Source organism: Metopolophium dirhodum, chromosome 2 (genome assembly GCF_019925205.1).
Source record: "Metopolophium dirhodum isolate CAU chromosome 2, ASM1992520v1, whole genome shotgun sequence".
Lineage (NCBI taxonomy): Eukaryota > Metazoa > Arthropoda > Insecta > Hemiptera > Aphididae > Metopolophium > Metopolophium dirhodum.
The window spans coordinates 43,361,941-43,379,276 of NC_083561.1; the positions used below are offsets into that span (position 1 = coordinate 43,361,941).

The 17,336-nt window shown below is 32.5% G+C and overlaps 1 protein-coding gene across 1 annotated transcript; it reads left to right on the forward strand.

Annotated features, from left to right (window-relative positions):
- The first annotated feature begins 2,269 nt into the window (after positions 1-2,269).
- LOC132938952 (uncharacterized) lies at positions 2,270-2,791 on the forward strand. The gene has a single exon (XM_061005930.1). The coding sequence runs from the start codon at positions 2,270-2,272 to the stop codon at positions 2,789-2,791; it is 522 nt and encodes a 173-aa protein (XP_060861913.1).
- The last annotated feature ends 14,545 nt before the right edge of the window (positions 2,792-17,336 follow it).

Below are 17,336 nucleotides of genomic sequence, written 5' to 3' on the forward strand. Positions count from 1 at the left end.
ATAATTAGGTAGGTATAGCACAGTAGCAGAGAGATTTTACGTGGATGAACGAGCAATATAATAACGTAATTTTACACGATTTCCAAATACGTATAAATATACATACACACCTATACATACCCACAATCCCTCTTACTAATACAAATAGACCTACTACAACACATTGTCGAGTACGAACGTCGTAGCGGGGGTTATTGAACCGTTTTTGCTCCGAAGGACACAGGCAACCGGTCTCATCAGACGCGTCCCTTTGCCCGTTGAAGCAGGTCATCAACCCCGCATATTCATTGTACACTACTCATCATTTTATTATAATATCGTGTTTAATATACTCATTTCACATAAAAACCCTACCTTCCCTTACCGCGTATTTTCTCCTTACTACACATTGATGTTATTTAAATGATTATATTTTTGTCAAGTACGTATGCCTACAACCTAAGGACGTATCGTGACACATACAACTCGAGACTTTTCGCAAACATTTACTAAACATAATATTATATAAGATACTAAGATAGGTACTGTGGTATATTGGTAAAATACACAATATATCGGTTTTAATTTGTATTAAGTTGGTCATGTAAGATACCGGTCCCCAACAACCGGCTCACGACGATTACGGTATTATTACGATTATTGTATATTATAATAAACCAGTCTATGTTTGGTGTTCGAACCTTACTTACAATTACGTGGTGCGTTCTTACAATTACGTGGTGTGGTTTGTTACTTCGCCACATATGTTGTTGAGTCGTTGGTTTGAAATGAGAATCCTTTTATCTTTTCGGCGAACCTAAGACGAAGCGGACTATAATTAGTATAACAGCCAAGGGCCGGCGACTTTGACCACCGCGGCGGAAACTGTAATTCTTGACGGAAAAGGATTACACACATAAGATAAACATATAAAAGCGATAAAAGCAGCCCCGTCTCCCCAAAATAAGTCCGAATTAAAAAGTTTCCTTGGGTTAGTAACTTATTATGCTAAATTCATTAAAAATTCAACATCAGTACTTAATGCATTATACAATCTACTCAAAGAAAACGCCCAGTGGGTTTGGACAAGGGAGATAAACACTGCGTTCCAAAATATAAAAAAAATGTTGTCGTCCACGCCTATACTAGATCATTATAATCCAGAGAAGCCAGTCAAGTTAAGTGTAGATGCGTCTGCGTTTGCCGTCGGGGCGGTGTTAACACACGTTTACGCAGATAAGGTCGAGAAACCAATAGCTTACGCGTCACGGGTGTTATCGAAGACGGAGTGTCAATACTCGCAAATTGAGAGAGAAGGTTTAGCCATAATTTTCGGCATACGCACGTAAATTCACGTTGGTAACAGACCACAGACCGCTTTATCACATGTTCGGAAAAAAAAAGGCATACCGATATACGCAGCTAACCGACTCTAAAGGTGGGCATATGTATTGTCCGCTTTTGATTTCGACATTGTTTTCGTTAAATCCAGAGAAAATGCTGCGGATTTTTTATCACGAATAAGAATAGGTAAAGCGGTAGATACGCCTTCCGACCTAAATTGTTTAAACTTTATCTATGACGATTGTCCATTCATCATTAATTGGACGAAAATAAAAACACAGTCACGCGTGGATAAAACCTTATCGCGCGTAATTAGAGCGATTAATACCAGTGAGTGGCGCGTGGACGCTAACACGGTAGAATCATTAAAACCGTACTACCTGCGTAGAAACGAGTTAACCACGGAACAAGATTGCCTAATGTGGGGTTATAAAGTAATTATCCCCGATAAGTACAGAACAGCGATATTAAAAGAATTACATTCCACACACTCAGGCTAGTCATATAAAAGCATTAACGCGTTCTTATTTTTGGTGGCCTATGCTCGATTCAGACATCAAAAACATTGCGCGTAACTCTCAAAACTGCTTACAAGTTAGGTCATCGCCTCCGAAAGCCCTGCTTACGCCCTGGAAGTGGCCAGAACAGCCTTGGACTAGGTTACACATAGATTTTTCGGGCCCATTCAAAAATAAGGTTTTTTTGATAGTAGTAGACGCAACCTCAAAGTGGTTGGAGGTTTTTGAGGTTAACGGCACTACCACAAGTATAGTAATTTCAAAACTTCAAGAACTAATATCAAGGTTTGGAACGGAGCTAAATGTTTCACAGGAAGGGAGTTTGAAACGTTCTGGTAGGTGCACCCTTCCACCCAGAAACTAATGGGGCCGCGGAGTCGGGCGTCAAGACCATAAAACATTTTTAAAAAAAAAATAACACCACCAAAATGACTCAAATACAAAAATTTTTGATGATGTACCGCAACACTCCACACTCGACAACACTACAGGCTCCGGCAAAATTGCTGTTAGGACGGAATATCAGAACACAATTCGACGCACTGATACCCAGTAGCGTCGACGTAGTTAACGGGCGCCAAACAGCGCAAATCAAACACCACGGTAAACGTCAACACGAGCTAAAAATAGGGGATACGGTGGTGGTGCGCGACTACCGTAACAACGACCAAAAAAGGTCAAAAGGTACAGTAACAAAGTCACTAAGCAAAAATGTCATTGAGGTCGATACGGAGGAGGGTATTTGGAAGAGACACTTAGACCAAACATTAGCGATTAACAGTGTAGGGAGCGCGGGGGATACGTTAGATCGGAACGCGCTCAGTGAAAACGTCGGGGTTGTATCCGAGAATGAGCCTACCGAAATGCCCACCACTTCCCCTACACCTGTCCGACCGGTGAGAGACAGGAGACAACCAGACCGGTATACGTCTAAAGATTTTAAAAAGTAAACCTCGAAACGTCGACTAGGTCACTCAAAGCGTAAAAAAAAAAAAGTGTAAACCACGGCGGTAAACGGCCGTTTCTTATTGTCTCATAATTAGTACTAGTGCATGCGGTACCTGGTAAACGTTAAATATATTTTTTGTATTCCATACAAGTGTTTTTGTATAGATTTAAGGATAGACGTGTGGTATATTGGTAAAATACACAATATACCGGTTTTAATTTGTATTAAGTTGGTCATGTAAGAGACCAGTCCCCACCGACAGGCTCACGACGATTACGGTATTATTACGATTATTGTATATTATAATAAACCAGTCTATGTTTGGTGTTCGAACCTTACTTACAATTACGTGGTGCGTTCTTACAATTACGTGGTGTCGTTTGTTACTTCGCCACATATGTTGTTGAGTCGTTGGTTTGAAATGAGAATCCTTTTATCTTTTCGGCGAACCTAAGACGAAGCGGACTATAATTAGTATAACAGCCAAGGGCCGGCGACTTTGACCACCGCGGCGGAAACTGTAATTCTTGACATACAAGCGCATCAACGCGTGTCAGTAGACTATTGGCTCGCATATGACTACGTTTCAGACGGACTATACACACCGAATTATCACCAGACGGCGACGGTACCGAGCGAATCGCACCAGGGCGGTATAATCGTGCTACCAAGGTATATACGTACCACAACGGTGCACCGTATAGGGTAGTATCACCCTGGTGTACCTCTGTTTAACTCGGTGTACCTATTGGGGCGTTCACAATGTCAACGTGGTAGTGCAACACGCAACGCATAACCTGGTTTGCCCTAGTCATGTACCCCGGTATATACAAATGGTGTACACGGTTGCCTCGCACTTATAGTGGATAGCGATCAGATACCGGTCGGTAACCGAATTATCACCTAGCGGTGACGGTACTGATCGACTCGCACGTTGTGGCGGCAAAACCGTGCTACCGAGGTATACACCAAGCCTGTGCACCGCGAAGTGTATCCCGGTTACCTCTGTTTGACACGGTGTACCTATTGGCACCCGCATGGTTAACCTGGTGGTGCACCACGTAACGTATGACCTGGTTCGCCATATAGTCGTGTACCCGGCTTACAATGGTGTACACGATTGCCTCGCACCCAGTGGACAGCGGTCGGATACCGCTCGGCGGAAAGCCTGTCAGATCCTTTGTCGGACGGACCATAGACTCTGAACTACGGAGGTTGATGTGGTCGAAGCGGTCAGAATCCCAGTTTCCGTTTGGCCCGCGATGGTGGCCAAAGTGGCCAAACTAATGTCTGGTTGTAATAGTATTCAGCTTCGTCTTACCTGTTACGTAGAGCGATCTCCGCACACTATCGTTCAATGTCCGATTAGGTTTGACTGAAGGACACAGAAGACGACACAGCTTCGGACTTTTGCTCGCCTTTGATATCTTTGAATATTTGTTTGATAGTAGATACGTAACCCACCTAAAATTCTGTAAAATTAAAAAAAAAAAAATACAAGAAAAATGTTTTCAAATTTACATAAGTGGTGGTGAAATATAAGTAAGAATGTATGTTATGTTTATTATATAATATTTAATGTGGATTTTATTAATGGATTTTCATTTTTTTTACCTCTTGAACCTTTAAAGTACAAGTTCATTTTGAGAAATTAAGTAAATTAATTTTGAACTGTACCTACTACGAAAACTTTACAAAATATCGAAAAGAAGTTATTGAATTTAAATTAGTTTTAAAAATTGAAATCGGAGTTTTAGAAGTATGTTAATTTTTCTTTCGCTTTTGGAATTATTCGCTCTCATATAAGTAGAAACAATTAATGAATAAATAACTGATTATCTAATTTTTATTTTATTTTCATATAAGTATAGGAATGTATGTTATTTTTATTATAATACTAAAATTAATTAATGAGGATATTTTCTTGTTTTGAAAATAAACATCTATTATTCTAAACACAAAAATACGAAAAGTAGATACCTATGATCAATTATGGACGGCACTGTTCTGGTTTGAAATTTTTTATCTTATCATAAACATTTTTGCTCAATATTTATTTTGTTTATGACCATTATAACAATCTACAATGGAGCCAACGTATTATTTTTACACACACGTGTGAGACAAATAATAACTAAACGATTTTTATTTATGTTGATTAGAAAAGTACATTTGAAATTACCAATAACATTGTTAAAACCTATTTAATGCTTTTTCAAATAAAATTAAAACGTCTTTGGTCACGATTAAAAGTCGTTAAGTAAATCTTAATATTTGTTAAACCACTTCAAATGTGCTTAAAAAATAATATACCTAGTTTATCTGTTTTTTGTAGAAATAACATTTAACCTAAAATAATAATAATAACGGTACATTAAAAATCATATTTTATTATTATTTATAGCGTACCCACTCCGTGGATATGGATGCTTGAGTAGTATTTGATTTCACACTTTTTTTTTTTAATTTCATTGTGTTTCCAACCCAATAAAAAGTGTCTAGTACCTATGTATAAATTATATATACTTTTTTTAGACGGTATTATTTATGTACTGTGTATTTATTTAGGTGCACAGTTTCGCTTGGTAAAATAGTTATTTTTATTGAACGTTTTGAAGTGTATTTAAAATATTTTTTGTTTAGTAATGGTTATGAGTTCTAATATTTATTACAGTAAACCATAGGTGGTCTTAGGATTTGGGTTTTGAAAAAAAATTAATCTCGTAAACATTTTAAACATAATATAACGACTCGCCGGGGCTTCCACCGGTGAATTATTTCACTAAAAACCGGTTTTTAATAAATCTGGATTATCGAATCAATCCTAAGTGCACTTATCGTTCTATAACTAATTTTTACTACGTAAAGTAATATTAACTCAAATAAAATAGAATTTAACTACAACCATACCTTTAGCATAACTTCGACCATCTGCAGCTACATCTTAATATTGGTTGACTTCACGCGTGAAACTTAGCGCGCTGAGTTCTTTGTCGGCAGCTATTTTAAGTCGTGGAAAAAATCAAATTTATTGAGAACGTTACTTTACTTTACTTCAATTTTATTTAAACACTATAATATAAAAACCAAAGTTAAAAAACTTAAAAACGTATTCGATACAATTCTTAAAACAATTCACTGTCGACATATATTACAATACAAATAAACTAATTTTATTCGATTAAACTTTTAAAAAGTGTTTATCGTCATCCAAAAATAAACAGTATATTCACCAGTTTCCTATAATAATAATAATAATAATAATAATAATATTTATAGCCAGCGCCCAGCACAGTATTACACATAAAATACAATGTTTCTTTAGATAATAGCCAACACAGTATAATATCAATTTTTATTTACGACATAGAGCATATACATAATAATAATAATATTGTAAAAACTATAGTTTATACTGATTAACAATTTAAAAAACAAAATAGAATACTAATATATTTTATATGAACATAAAGAGTAATCATTAACCTAATATTTATGTCAAAATTTGAACTTTAAATGCTTATAAAAAAAAATTGTGCCTATGTATTTTTATATTTTCAACTGCTATTAGAACGATATATCAGGAGCCTTATACTAAATTTTCACGCTTTTTTACCCAAAAAATAAAAATTTATTGATATTTATAGAAAAAAGAACTAAAAAAATTGAAAACTGACAATGTCCGTAAACAGCTCAAAAAGAGTCAAAATATTTTCAACATTTTATTGTGTATAGAAAATGCTAATATAAACATTCAGTGAAATTTCAAGTATCTACAGTCATTCGTTTTTTAATTACAATAAAATAAAAAAATTGTTACATGAGAAATCGAGTAAATATCAAATGTTGTAAAAATATACATTTCAGACGCTCATAAAAATTCAATTTAAGTTTCTTCTAGACATTTTTTTTTTGATAAAGGTAGACAAACTTATGAGTAATCTTATATTACATTTTCAAATCTTAGATTTAAAAAGAAAAATTTTTATGAATTCTCAACTCAAAATAATTTGTTATTTTTCGTGATTTTTCCGTATTTTGTCAAAATTTGAACTTTAAATGCTTATAAATAAAAACTGTGACTAAGGATTTTTAATTTTTTTCATCTGCCTTTGAAACAATAACCTAGGAGCCTTCTATTAAATTTTCAAGCTTTTTTACACTTTTATTTGTTTTAGAGTTACACCAAAAACCAAAATCGATTTTCTCGAAAACAGATTTTGCGTAAAAATTCCCGTTTTTCCTTAATTTTTCTTTTGTTTTTCACGTCGCTTGTGAAAACTACTGGGAAATTTTTACTTTTGACCCCCCAAAGTACCAACTAGATTCACTTTTCTATCAGAAAAGTTACTATTGAAGAAAATCCAAGCGCTTTTACTGTCCTAAAAGGTGATGACAGACACAAAAATAAAAAAAAAAATAAAAAAAAAACACACATCATTGTAAAATCAATACATTCATCGCTTCGCTCAGAATCTAAAATATCTACCAGAATATAATTTGTATTTTATTGTTGAAAAATATAATAACATAATATTTAGAATAATTATTTTCTTATTGAAAATTTGATTTTACTTTTAAATCCATTTTCAGAGCTTACACTAGAAATAATGCTATACCAAAAAAAAAAAATCCCGTTTTTATCCATAAAATTATTATATTTGATCATTATCATAAATATAAATATACAACGTATTACATAAGTCACAAGGACTAGTTATCATCCGCCATTTACCTTAATTAAATGGAGGATAGAATGCTGAAGAATTTAACCAAACACTATTTTGATATGCCACATTGTTCACTTAAAAAAGAATACACGATGGGTCGTTTATTTTAATTTTGTTTTACTATTTTGTTTTACGCTTTTGACGTTAGTTAGAACTTACCGGTAATAAGTACGTACAACTTGATTACACTGATTTTTTTCTACTTTTATTCGATGTATATGTACTGCTTTTTAGCCAGTTGTACGTACTGAGTAATAAATAGTAATTTTTCATTGGAGTTCAATGATTACGTCGGAAGAAATGATATGAAATTATTTGTAAAAAATACTTTCAAGAAAATAACATAATACACCTGGTGAAACATTCAAGAACTATCGTGTTTTGAAGAAATGTTTTAATGAATTGAAAAGGGTACAATTTTGGTCGAAAAGGGGAATGGACCTTTTTTAAATTTGGTCGAAAAGTGAATCGGTCGAAAAGGGAAGGGTACGTTTTTGGTCGAAAACAGCTATGCCCTGTGTAACGGACCTCGAACAATTCGATAACAAAACACAATGTTTGGCCCAGCGGGCTTCCAAGTTATTTACCGGCATAAACGTTCAGTTACCTACAACAATAGTTTTTGCCGGTCTAAGATCATTTTTCACACCAAATGGAATTCAATTTAAAGTGACGATTATTAGTGTTCGTTTATATATATACGTATAATGTACCTTATATATATATATATATTTAATGTACCTTATACCTATGTGTATTCACCTACCTGTGTGTAAATGTGTGATCAATTTTTCCGACTTTTAGGATGTTATTTAGATTGAATGAAAAGTCCCAAGATTTGCATTTGTGCCTACGCGTTACACGTTACAAAATTTTGCAAAAGAATCTCAAATAATAGGTATTTTACTTGTAACTCACAGAACCAATAGATCTATAATGATATGATATTCGTCCAATAATATTATTAATTTCATACTATAAAATATATTATGTGTAGTGTAGTGATAAGTGACAACACTGTCCACCTACTCGTGCCGCCAAAGCGACGTCTAGTATTAGTATTAGTATTAGTATTAGTATTAGTCTTTTGGTGTGTGTTGCCGTGCGTGTGTCTGTCCGAGTGTGTCCGGACTGCACACGCTCACGGGCACTGTCTTGTCGTTCTTAAGTTATTACTTGTTATTAAAGTGTCGAGTTATTATTATATTAGTTGAGTCTCGTGTTTTGTGCCGCCTAACTACTTCGATTCCTGACATCCACACGAGCTCCTACAGTTCAGAAGTGCGATTCTATCCAGCAGCCCTCAAGAAATATTGTGTATTGACATAATCGTGGAATTAGTCGTTGTGTAGTTCTGGGTTGTAGCGCATATTTTGTTTTGCGTAACTTAATTAGTTCAGTCAAGATGGCCGACGGTCAAACGGGTCAGGATGATGTCGGTAACCACGAGGGTTGGTCATCTAGCCGTTTACGAAGCGGATCGCAGGCTTCAGTGCAGCCACCAGTACAGTCTACGGAGCAGCTAAATACGCAGCCAACAACAAGCATGTTACCACAAAGTTTTAACCAACCGTCCGGGAGTGTAACCACCGCCAGTGATAGTGGAATGCAAAATGCATTGTCAGCGCTGATAGAGCAGAACCGATTGTTGTTATCGAGGATATTACGTAATGAAGACAATAACAACATAAACAACGATAACATACAAGCGCGGTCAACCTCCAACAACGGCTATTACGTCATGCCAGATTTTAATAATTCGATTAATATTTTTTCTGGTCGTGAATCCAATACAGATGCGAGAGCATGGTTGAAATCAGTCGAAGGTGTAGCAAAATTGCATAATTGGCCAGACAGTTTTAAATTAGAAATAGTACGTACAAAATTGGATGGTCCGTCCCAAAATTGATACATTGGTCGTACATTTTCAAGTTGGGGAAGTTTTGTCGACCAGTTTAATAATACATTTGTGGGAAACGAGTCGTGCACAGTTGATCGTATAAGAATTATGTCAAACCGCGTTCAAGCCAAGGGCGAGTGCGTCATAGAATATTTTAACCACAAAGCGCGCCTCTGCCGTGAAATTTCGTTACCATTTAACGAGACTAAACAACAGATAGTTGAAGGTGTTTATTCTCACGATTTATGTAACTATTTGATAGCACGCACACATTTAAGTGAGGTTAGGTTAGGTTAGGTTAGGTTAGGTTAGGTTAGGTTAGTTTAATTATTTCAATAACACTGTGACGTCTATAGATAAATTGAAAAATTGACACAAGTATTAATTATCAAACTTTCGAGAATAATTAAAAATAATTTAATTTTAAACGCAACGCAATTTATATTTGTACGGTTACTCGTAGATAGATACTTTATGTTTAGATAAAACGTCATATTTTGTTTGTGTAATTCATTTATTTAAATATTTATCATTCAACAAATGTGATTCTATTTACTCCACAAAAAATTAGCAAGCAACAAGACGGTTCATGATAAATTCAACACAGACTTAAAATTAGATTTAAAAAATACATTATTTTAAATCCCGCCCAAGTGTTGACTTGTTGTTTGAAAATGTGTTGCAAACGTGTTAAATATTGAGTTTGGTTGTAATATTTTATATAATTGAGTCAACAGATTTCTGATTCAAGAATATTAAAGAAAAGTATCAAATACAATAATAATTTGTCGATTTTCGATAATTTACTATACTTAACATCGTATTATTACTTAAATGCATCGAAGGTAAGGACCCACACAACGACACAACGTACCAGACCCCAATATACTTATCAATCTTTAATACTATTATTATCTCTAATTTTACATTCATATAATACAAATTAAAATAGATAGAAATTGAGTCAGGCGTATCCATGAGGGGGAGAGTAGCTTTAGTGACGGCCACCTCCATATAACAATAATCGTCTAAAGTTACTACTGTATTAATTTAAATTGACCTAGTATAATATGTATAAATTCATAGTGGAAAAAAATAAATGCTGAAAAATTGGAGTGTTGAAATACTGAAAGGATTTAAATAATCATTGTTGTTGACTATATTATTATTGAGAGATACAGTTAACGAGGTAAACAATTTTAACATAATAATATTTTTAATATTATTTTAACAAAATAATATTGATCGATCAATAATCACTCAAGTCATTATTATAGTTATTATTAATATTAACTCTTTATCACCTGTTCATTTCGAGTAGAATTTATGTTTACTAAAAATTGACTTGGAAGTTCAGGCCAAAACTTACCAACCCCTAGAGCAGAGTTTAAAACCCCCGAATCACCCATTTTATGAGTAGTTAAAATTAAAACTATAAAATTATAGAAATTCAATTATAAAGTAAATTTGTGTGTAAGGTAGTTATCAAATAGAAATAATAATGTAATACCAAGTATTTTAAACAATTTTAACTAAAAAACTAAGTAAATATAGGTATTTATTATACTAATGAGACAATATTAAAATAAGGTCTATTTCAATTACAATAATATAAATATTATAACTATAATAATTATTTTTAGTAACACAGTAATAATATTATCGTTTTAATATTTTCTCACGATCGCTCGTCAAACTTGGATAGTTTAAATATTAATATTTATGTACTTAAATTTTGATTTTATAAATAAATGTCGATTATAAACATTTCACAAAATATATATCTAGAGCTTATATTTCCTGTCACATATTTTATTGAAATATTATTAATATATGTAATATATATTATTTTTTTATTTTTTTCGTAACACTTGAACCGAATAATATTTGATTAATCCAAAAATGTTTAAAATATTATATTTTGTCAAATTATGTTTTTATGTATGTACCTATTTATATCTCGTTAGGAATCTACCAAATATTCATTCAACTAAAATATAATAAAATCATCGGTACTTGTTTATTATTGCCACTGCACAGTAATATGAATCACACAATTTGTTGTACTATGATATTTTTTTATATAGGTTCCATTAAAATGTTTATAAATACAATTGATATATAATAACAATGAACTGTTTACAGTTAATAGTAAAAGCATAATTAATAATAAATATTTCATAATACATGAATGTAGGTATTACACATTTTATTTGTTTTAACAAACATATCTTTTGTAGTAAAAATTGAATTCCAGTATTAAAAATTGCGAGGAATAATGAATTATATTACTTTTTTTATCAATATTATTTTAAAATAAGCTAGTTTAACGTTTCTAAGATAGGTACGCACTTTAAATGGCATAATATGCAATAGACCAACACGCCGACAAACATACTAACAAGATCAACATTTAATGTGAGGTACAATTATTTTAAATGTTATAAGTAGAAGTGGTGTACATACAATTTTCTTATGGGAGAGGATTAAATTATAAACATATTATGTTATCGGAGTGCTTCACCCGACACAATAAGACAATAAGTTCGATCACAGACCATACAAACTATGGACCATTATAGTTTGTTAAGAGTCAGACTTTGGGTTCGTGTATATAATATAGTATTGTGTAAATTTTTCATTCTATCCATTTCAAAGCTGAGTTTTTTATTGTATTTGTTTGTCCTTGTGATGAAACGGTTTGACCCCCCCCCCCCCCACCATTTTACGAAAATGATTACCGTTTTTCCATAAATAGTTCATAATATACTAGACTGATTTACATGTAAGATAAATCGATCATGAATATCGACATTTTAGACTTTATGTTAAAGACTGTTGACATATAATGTCACTTGGTGATAGAGGCAATAATAAACAGTTACCAAAACATCTACAATATCATCATTATTGCTGCTACTTTTTAGGAACTGGATAAAATATTTTAAAGTTTGTGTGTTGAACTATTATTCATATTTTTATACAAGTAAAAATTATTTAGTTCGTGTTGTGTCATTGATCAATAAAATAATATATTAACATAGGTACACAATAAACAATAAACTCACAATCGCAGCTTTTAGACAGTTTAAAATAAACTACCTTTCACTATAATCAAATCACGTGCACCTACGCGTGCAAAAGGTAAATCACTATGCATCCTATAAATCTTTTCGGTACCAATGTAGGTTATGTTGTATCGTACATCGGTTATAAATCACAATTTTCATACTAGGCAGGTATACATTTTTTAGAACTACTAAAATTCAAATATGATTAAAAGTTTTTAATTTGTTTTTTAAATATTGTGTAGGTACAATTAGAATTTAAATAATTATACTGGGTTGTGCATTTTAAATTATTATATTTTTATCATTACCTATAATTTAATAGGTACGATATATTATATTATTTTTTCACAGATTTTTGTTTGAAATGTCTTGGGTATTAAATTTAATGAAGGGAATATTATACATTTTAATATTGACATAAATATTCGACAATCTTTCCAATAGAAATTTAAAAAATGTATTATCTTAGTGTTACCTACTATCTTATATACTTTAATTTTTATAATGAAAGTAGATTGCAGTTTAAGTACTTTTTATTTATTTTATATTAATAATATTATCTTAACAGAACAACGCTCGGCAAAACTTACTTAAGTGTGTGTCTGTGTGTATGTGTGTCAGAACAAGACAAGCATTGGCTCCAGACTTGAATTTGAATTTCCCTGGACCAGTACTCATCAATAAATGCTCTCTTGAAATCTTCGTAGTTACATAATTGAAACCGCACCGTGGAAAGCCAACTATACGCGTTCGATTTTAGGCAGTCTCCCACGACAATGATTTTTTCTCCCACGTACGTTTGTTTAATGGCAAAATATTCCTCAAGTCGACTTAAGAAATCTCGCGGGTGCATGTCCCGTCCATTTTCGAAAAATGTAGGTCGTGCAATATCTGTGTGATGTAGATTATTATTATTTGTTACACAGTTATGCGCTGGTGGTGGTGATGGTTGTTGTTCCTGACGTTCATATTTTTGTTCAAGTTTACTTAATTTCCTTGACCAATTTTCTTCAATATCTTCTATCTTCCTGACGTAGTCATCTTTGAGGTTTTCAATTTTTTGTAATAATTGATTTACCAAATATTAGCTGTTTCGTTCAACTTCTTCCTTGAACGCATTAAACGCTTCTTCTGTGACGTTTTTCTTTGGAGCCATGTTCACGATGTAGTTTTTCTTAATCTTGTGGGTCGATGTAGAATTGTTTTCTTACTCGAGCACTGCAGTTGGGCGCAAATGTAATGAAAATTCAACGCTTGGGTTTCTGGTATTTGTATTATTGCACGTTTATTCTCATTATTCTCAGTAATTCATTATACAGATACAATTTAATTATGTGTATTACAGTATTTCTTTTGAATTAATTAATTATATTATACTCTTGCGAGTGTACATCAAAAATAGGTTAAATGTGATTACATGAAATCAAAGGGGGGAAAGCATGTACATACAACTCACGGTTCTTTGAACGGTATATGACTGGCTGGTTGGGTTTGTGGCAATATGCATCCACGGACAGTGACTCTGCAGTCTGCTCGGACGGCGGTATGTTGCTGGTAGACTGGAATGATGTGGTGTCTTCCTCGGTCTGCTCGGTAAGGAAGTGGTTGCACGTTGGTCGGCGACACTGGCTACTCGGCTCGGACGGCGGCGCTCACCGACTACGGACGCGTGTCAACAGGTTCCAACTCGGACTCACTGCGGCGGTGGTGGAGTGGAAGGGATTACCGGGGCAGACTGTAGAATGTCCGTTCGGAAACCGTCCGGCTCATTCAGTCTGGGGTCAAGTGCTATAATTAGATTAGGATTTAGTGTCCGTTCTAGGCTCACTATTTGCCTTCTCTTCAGCGGGGAAAACTGCGTGTTGTAACGGCGGCCAGCGGCCTGTATTTATGATACTCGAGCCTCCCTGGTCCCGTCCAAAATATCGTTTGACATTTTGCATGATTCTGGGCTTTAGGTCATTGTTCAAAGTGTTCGGTGATTACCATATTGTGGTGGAAAGAACGCTGATTCTGAAAACAATCATAATTGTAGATAGAATATAATGCATTAAATTTTCTCGCCACATGGGAAAATACATATTGGTATATTTTTATTAACACAGTATGACTATATTGTAAAGTGTTATTAGATCAAACAAAATGAGATTTTAACCACACCAATTTCGTTTAAGTTGTCATTCCTAAGTCTTAATAACTTAACTTACGTACAGGTGTATTTTTTTTCGTGTGGGAACTTACGTACGGGCGTATTTTTTTTCGTGAGGGAACTTACATATGTACTCGCTTACATGCTATGTTTCGTGTGGGAACTTACCAAACACACCACGGCCCTATAATATAATATAACTTGATTTAAATTTAACATTTATAATGTGTTTTTCGAATAACTATATAATTATTATTGTTTCAACGATAGGTATCTTCTCTACAAAATGCACGCAGTGCCAATGTCCAATCTAAATATAATTATATATTTTAATATTTATGTACACGCCAATTCGACTCGGTTTAATATGAAAATTGTGTGACTATTGTTCCAGAGTAGGAATCAACCATATCGTCGAATACCTATTATTATAATATTATTTATTAAAAAAAAATATTGTGCACCGGTACCTACCTACTCATAAAAATAAATAAAATTAATATTTAATACCTAGGTTTTTAATATTAACTATGAAAAAATAATTCGACCCATATACAAAACAAAAATACTCCGATTTATGACGAGATAATAATGTATAGAACTCGCTGGTTCGTTAAAAATGTAACAGTTAATGTTTATTATTATTTACGCATAGAACAAATATTTCATATTCGTGAAAACGCATAGACGTTTTAAAAAAAAAAATTGTGATTTAATATACTTATTAATATAATATAAGATTTATCACGCGGTGGCACGTATTTCAGTTTATTAGGAGTGGTCAAAAGTTTTTACAACTGAAACAAAAAACAGATCGCTTTGCTCTCGACCTAATTTCCACTTACATTTTCATCTTAATACAATTCCCAATTTACATAACTTTATGCATGCCAAAAATAGCCTAGTTTTATAACAAAAAAGACGTAGAGGAACTAAATAATTATGGTACCTACCGCAATAGGGTCGATTTATACTTTTCTATAAAAATTTAACTGCAATATGCAAACCGAACAACAATTATTAGATATGTATAATTTGGTTTGGTATGAACCAAACTGAACCCTGCTAGTTTTATTGAAAAATTGAACGATTTGTAATAATATTACTACTTATTATACCATTGGTATATTAAGGTATATAAGAAACGTTATACAATGCACTATAAAAATATTAATTTAATGTTTTCTTTGTTATTTTCAGTACCAACTGTTTAGCGGCAACAAGTGAAAAGTCGTACTCAACTTATTGCTTAAATTTTACTGAACAATCCGACGTCCCGTTTAAGTCTTTTTACCTAACCTAACCTAACCTATGTACAGCTGTTCCGCCAAACTCGAAACTGTAGTATTGTACATCTATCAACAACATCATCATATTACAGCTAGAAATCGTCAACAATTATTATTACTACTATATTATTAATGTCATAATTCTTAAGTTTCATTATATTCATAATTTATTCTTGTTCGTTAAGTGTGATTTGTTTGTTGTTGTTTTTTTCGGTCTCTTCAACGAACCGAGTTATATGTTTATTGTATTATTATTATTATTATATTAGATACTATACGGTGTGATCAAGCTAAGAGATAGTCTAAATATTTCATTTTGGTGACCTTGAATTTAAATGCAGTTTTCTGGAGGTAAAAGGTTGTATCAAAATACACGTTAGGAGACAATTTAAAATTTTGGAATATTTTGGTACGCACATGCGCAGTATAACCTAACTTAATTTTTTTGCAAACAGCTAATTTTTTTTTCGGATGGAATTTTTGTTTTAAACAATTTTTGTATAAAAAATTTTTATCTAATTACAAAATTAATAAAGATAAAGCTAATATTTTCGAATAATCGTAAATTGTTTACTAAATTTTAAACATTTTCATTTAAATTCATTTTTTTATTTTTAATTAGATCGACATAAACTTGAGTCAATTTTGATTTTATTGCCAAAGTTTTGTCAAAATTATTTTTTAAAAAGATAGGGCTGCCCAAATATTGTTTTAAAAATATATGGCTCTATTAAAAAAGTACAATGTTCTTGTAGATGAACGTTTTGGCCTTTTGAGAGAGTTAAAAGGAAAATTAAAAAAAAATTTTAATGTTCCTATATAAATATGTGTATAGTTTAGCTACCACTTATAGCTTATCAAAAAAGTCTAGATTCAATCTAACGTTATGTGACAAATTTATTAATATGTACCTAATATAAAACTATAACACCAGCAAACTACAAGGAAACAAAAATATGTTTCCTCCCTTGCCGAAGACTGTCCAACCATAATTGCTTACGTTTCTTGTTATATTTATAAAACATTTGCCTATCATAATTAATTTTAATAATAAATTGTCATAAATTATTGTTTTTTTATATTTACATATATTATTTAAAATATTTAACAAATTCCTAATGGAGAGTCGCCCCCCTAGAGTCTGCTGAAGCACACTGTATAGCATAAAAGGTACGATTATGTTTAAAGATATTTTATGCTAATTATTCCAATAACTCTTGTCTTAAAAGTACCTATAAAATAATCGGTATATAATTACAATGTTTGAATATTTGATATTATATAATTGTGTATATTAACTTCTAAGAAAGGAAAATGAAAAAAAAATACGTTTGCATATCCCGTATAAAATGATAATTGTCACGTTTTATCAAATACTTTTGTTTCGTTTAGTTATCTACGTCCCGT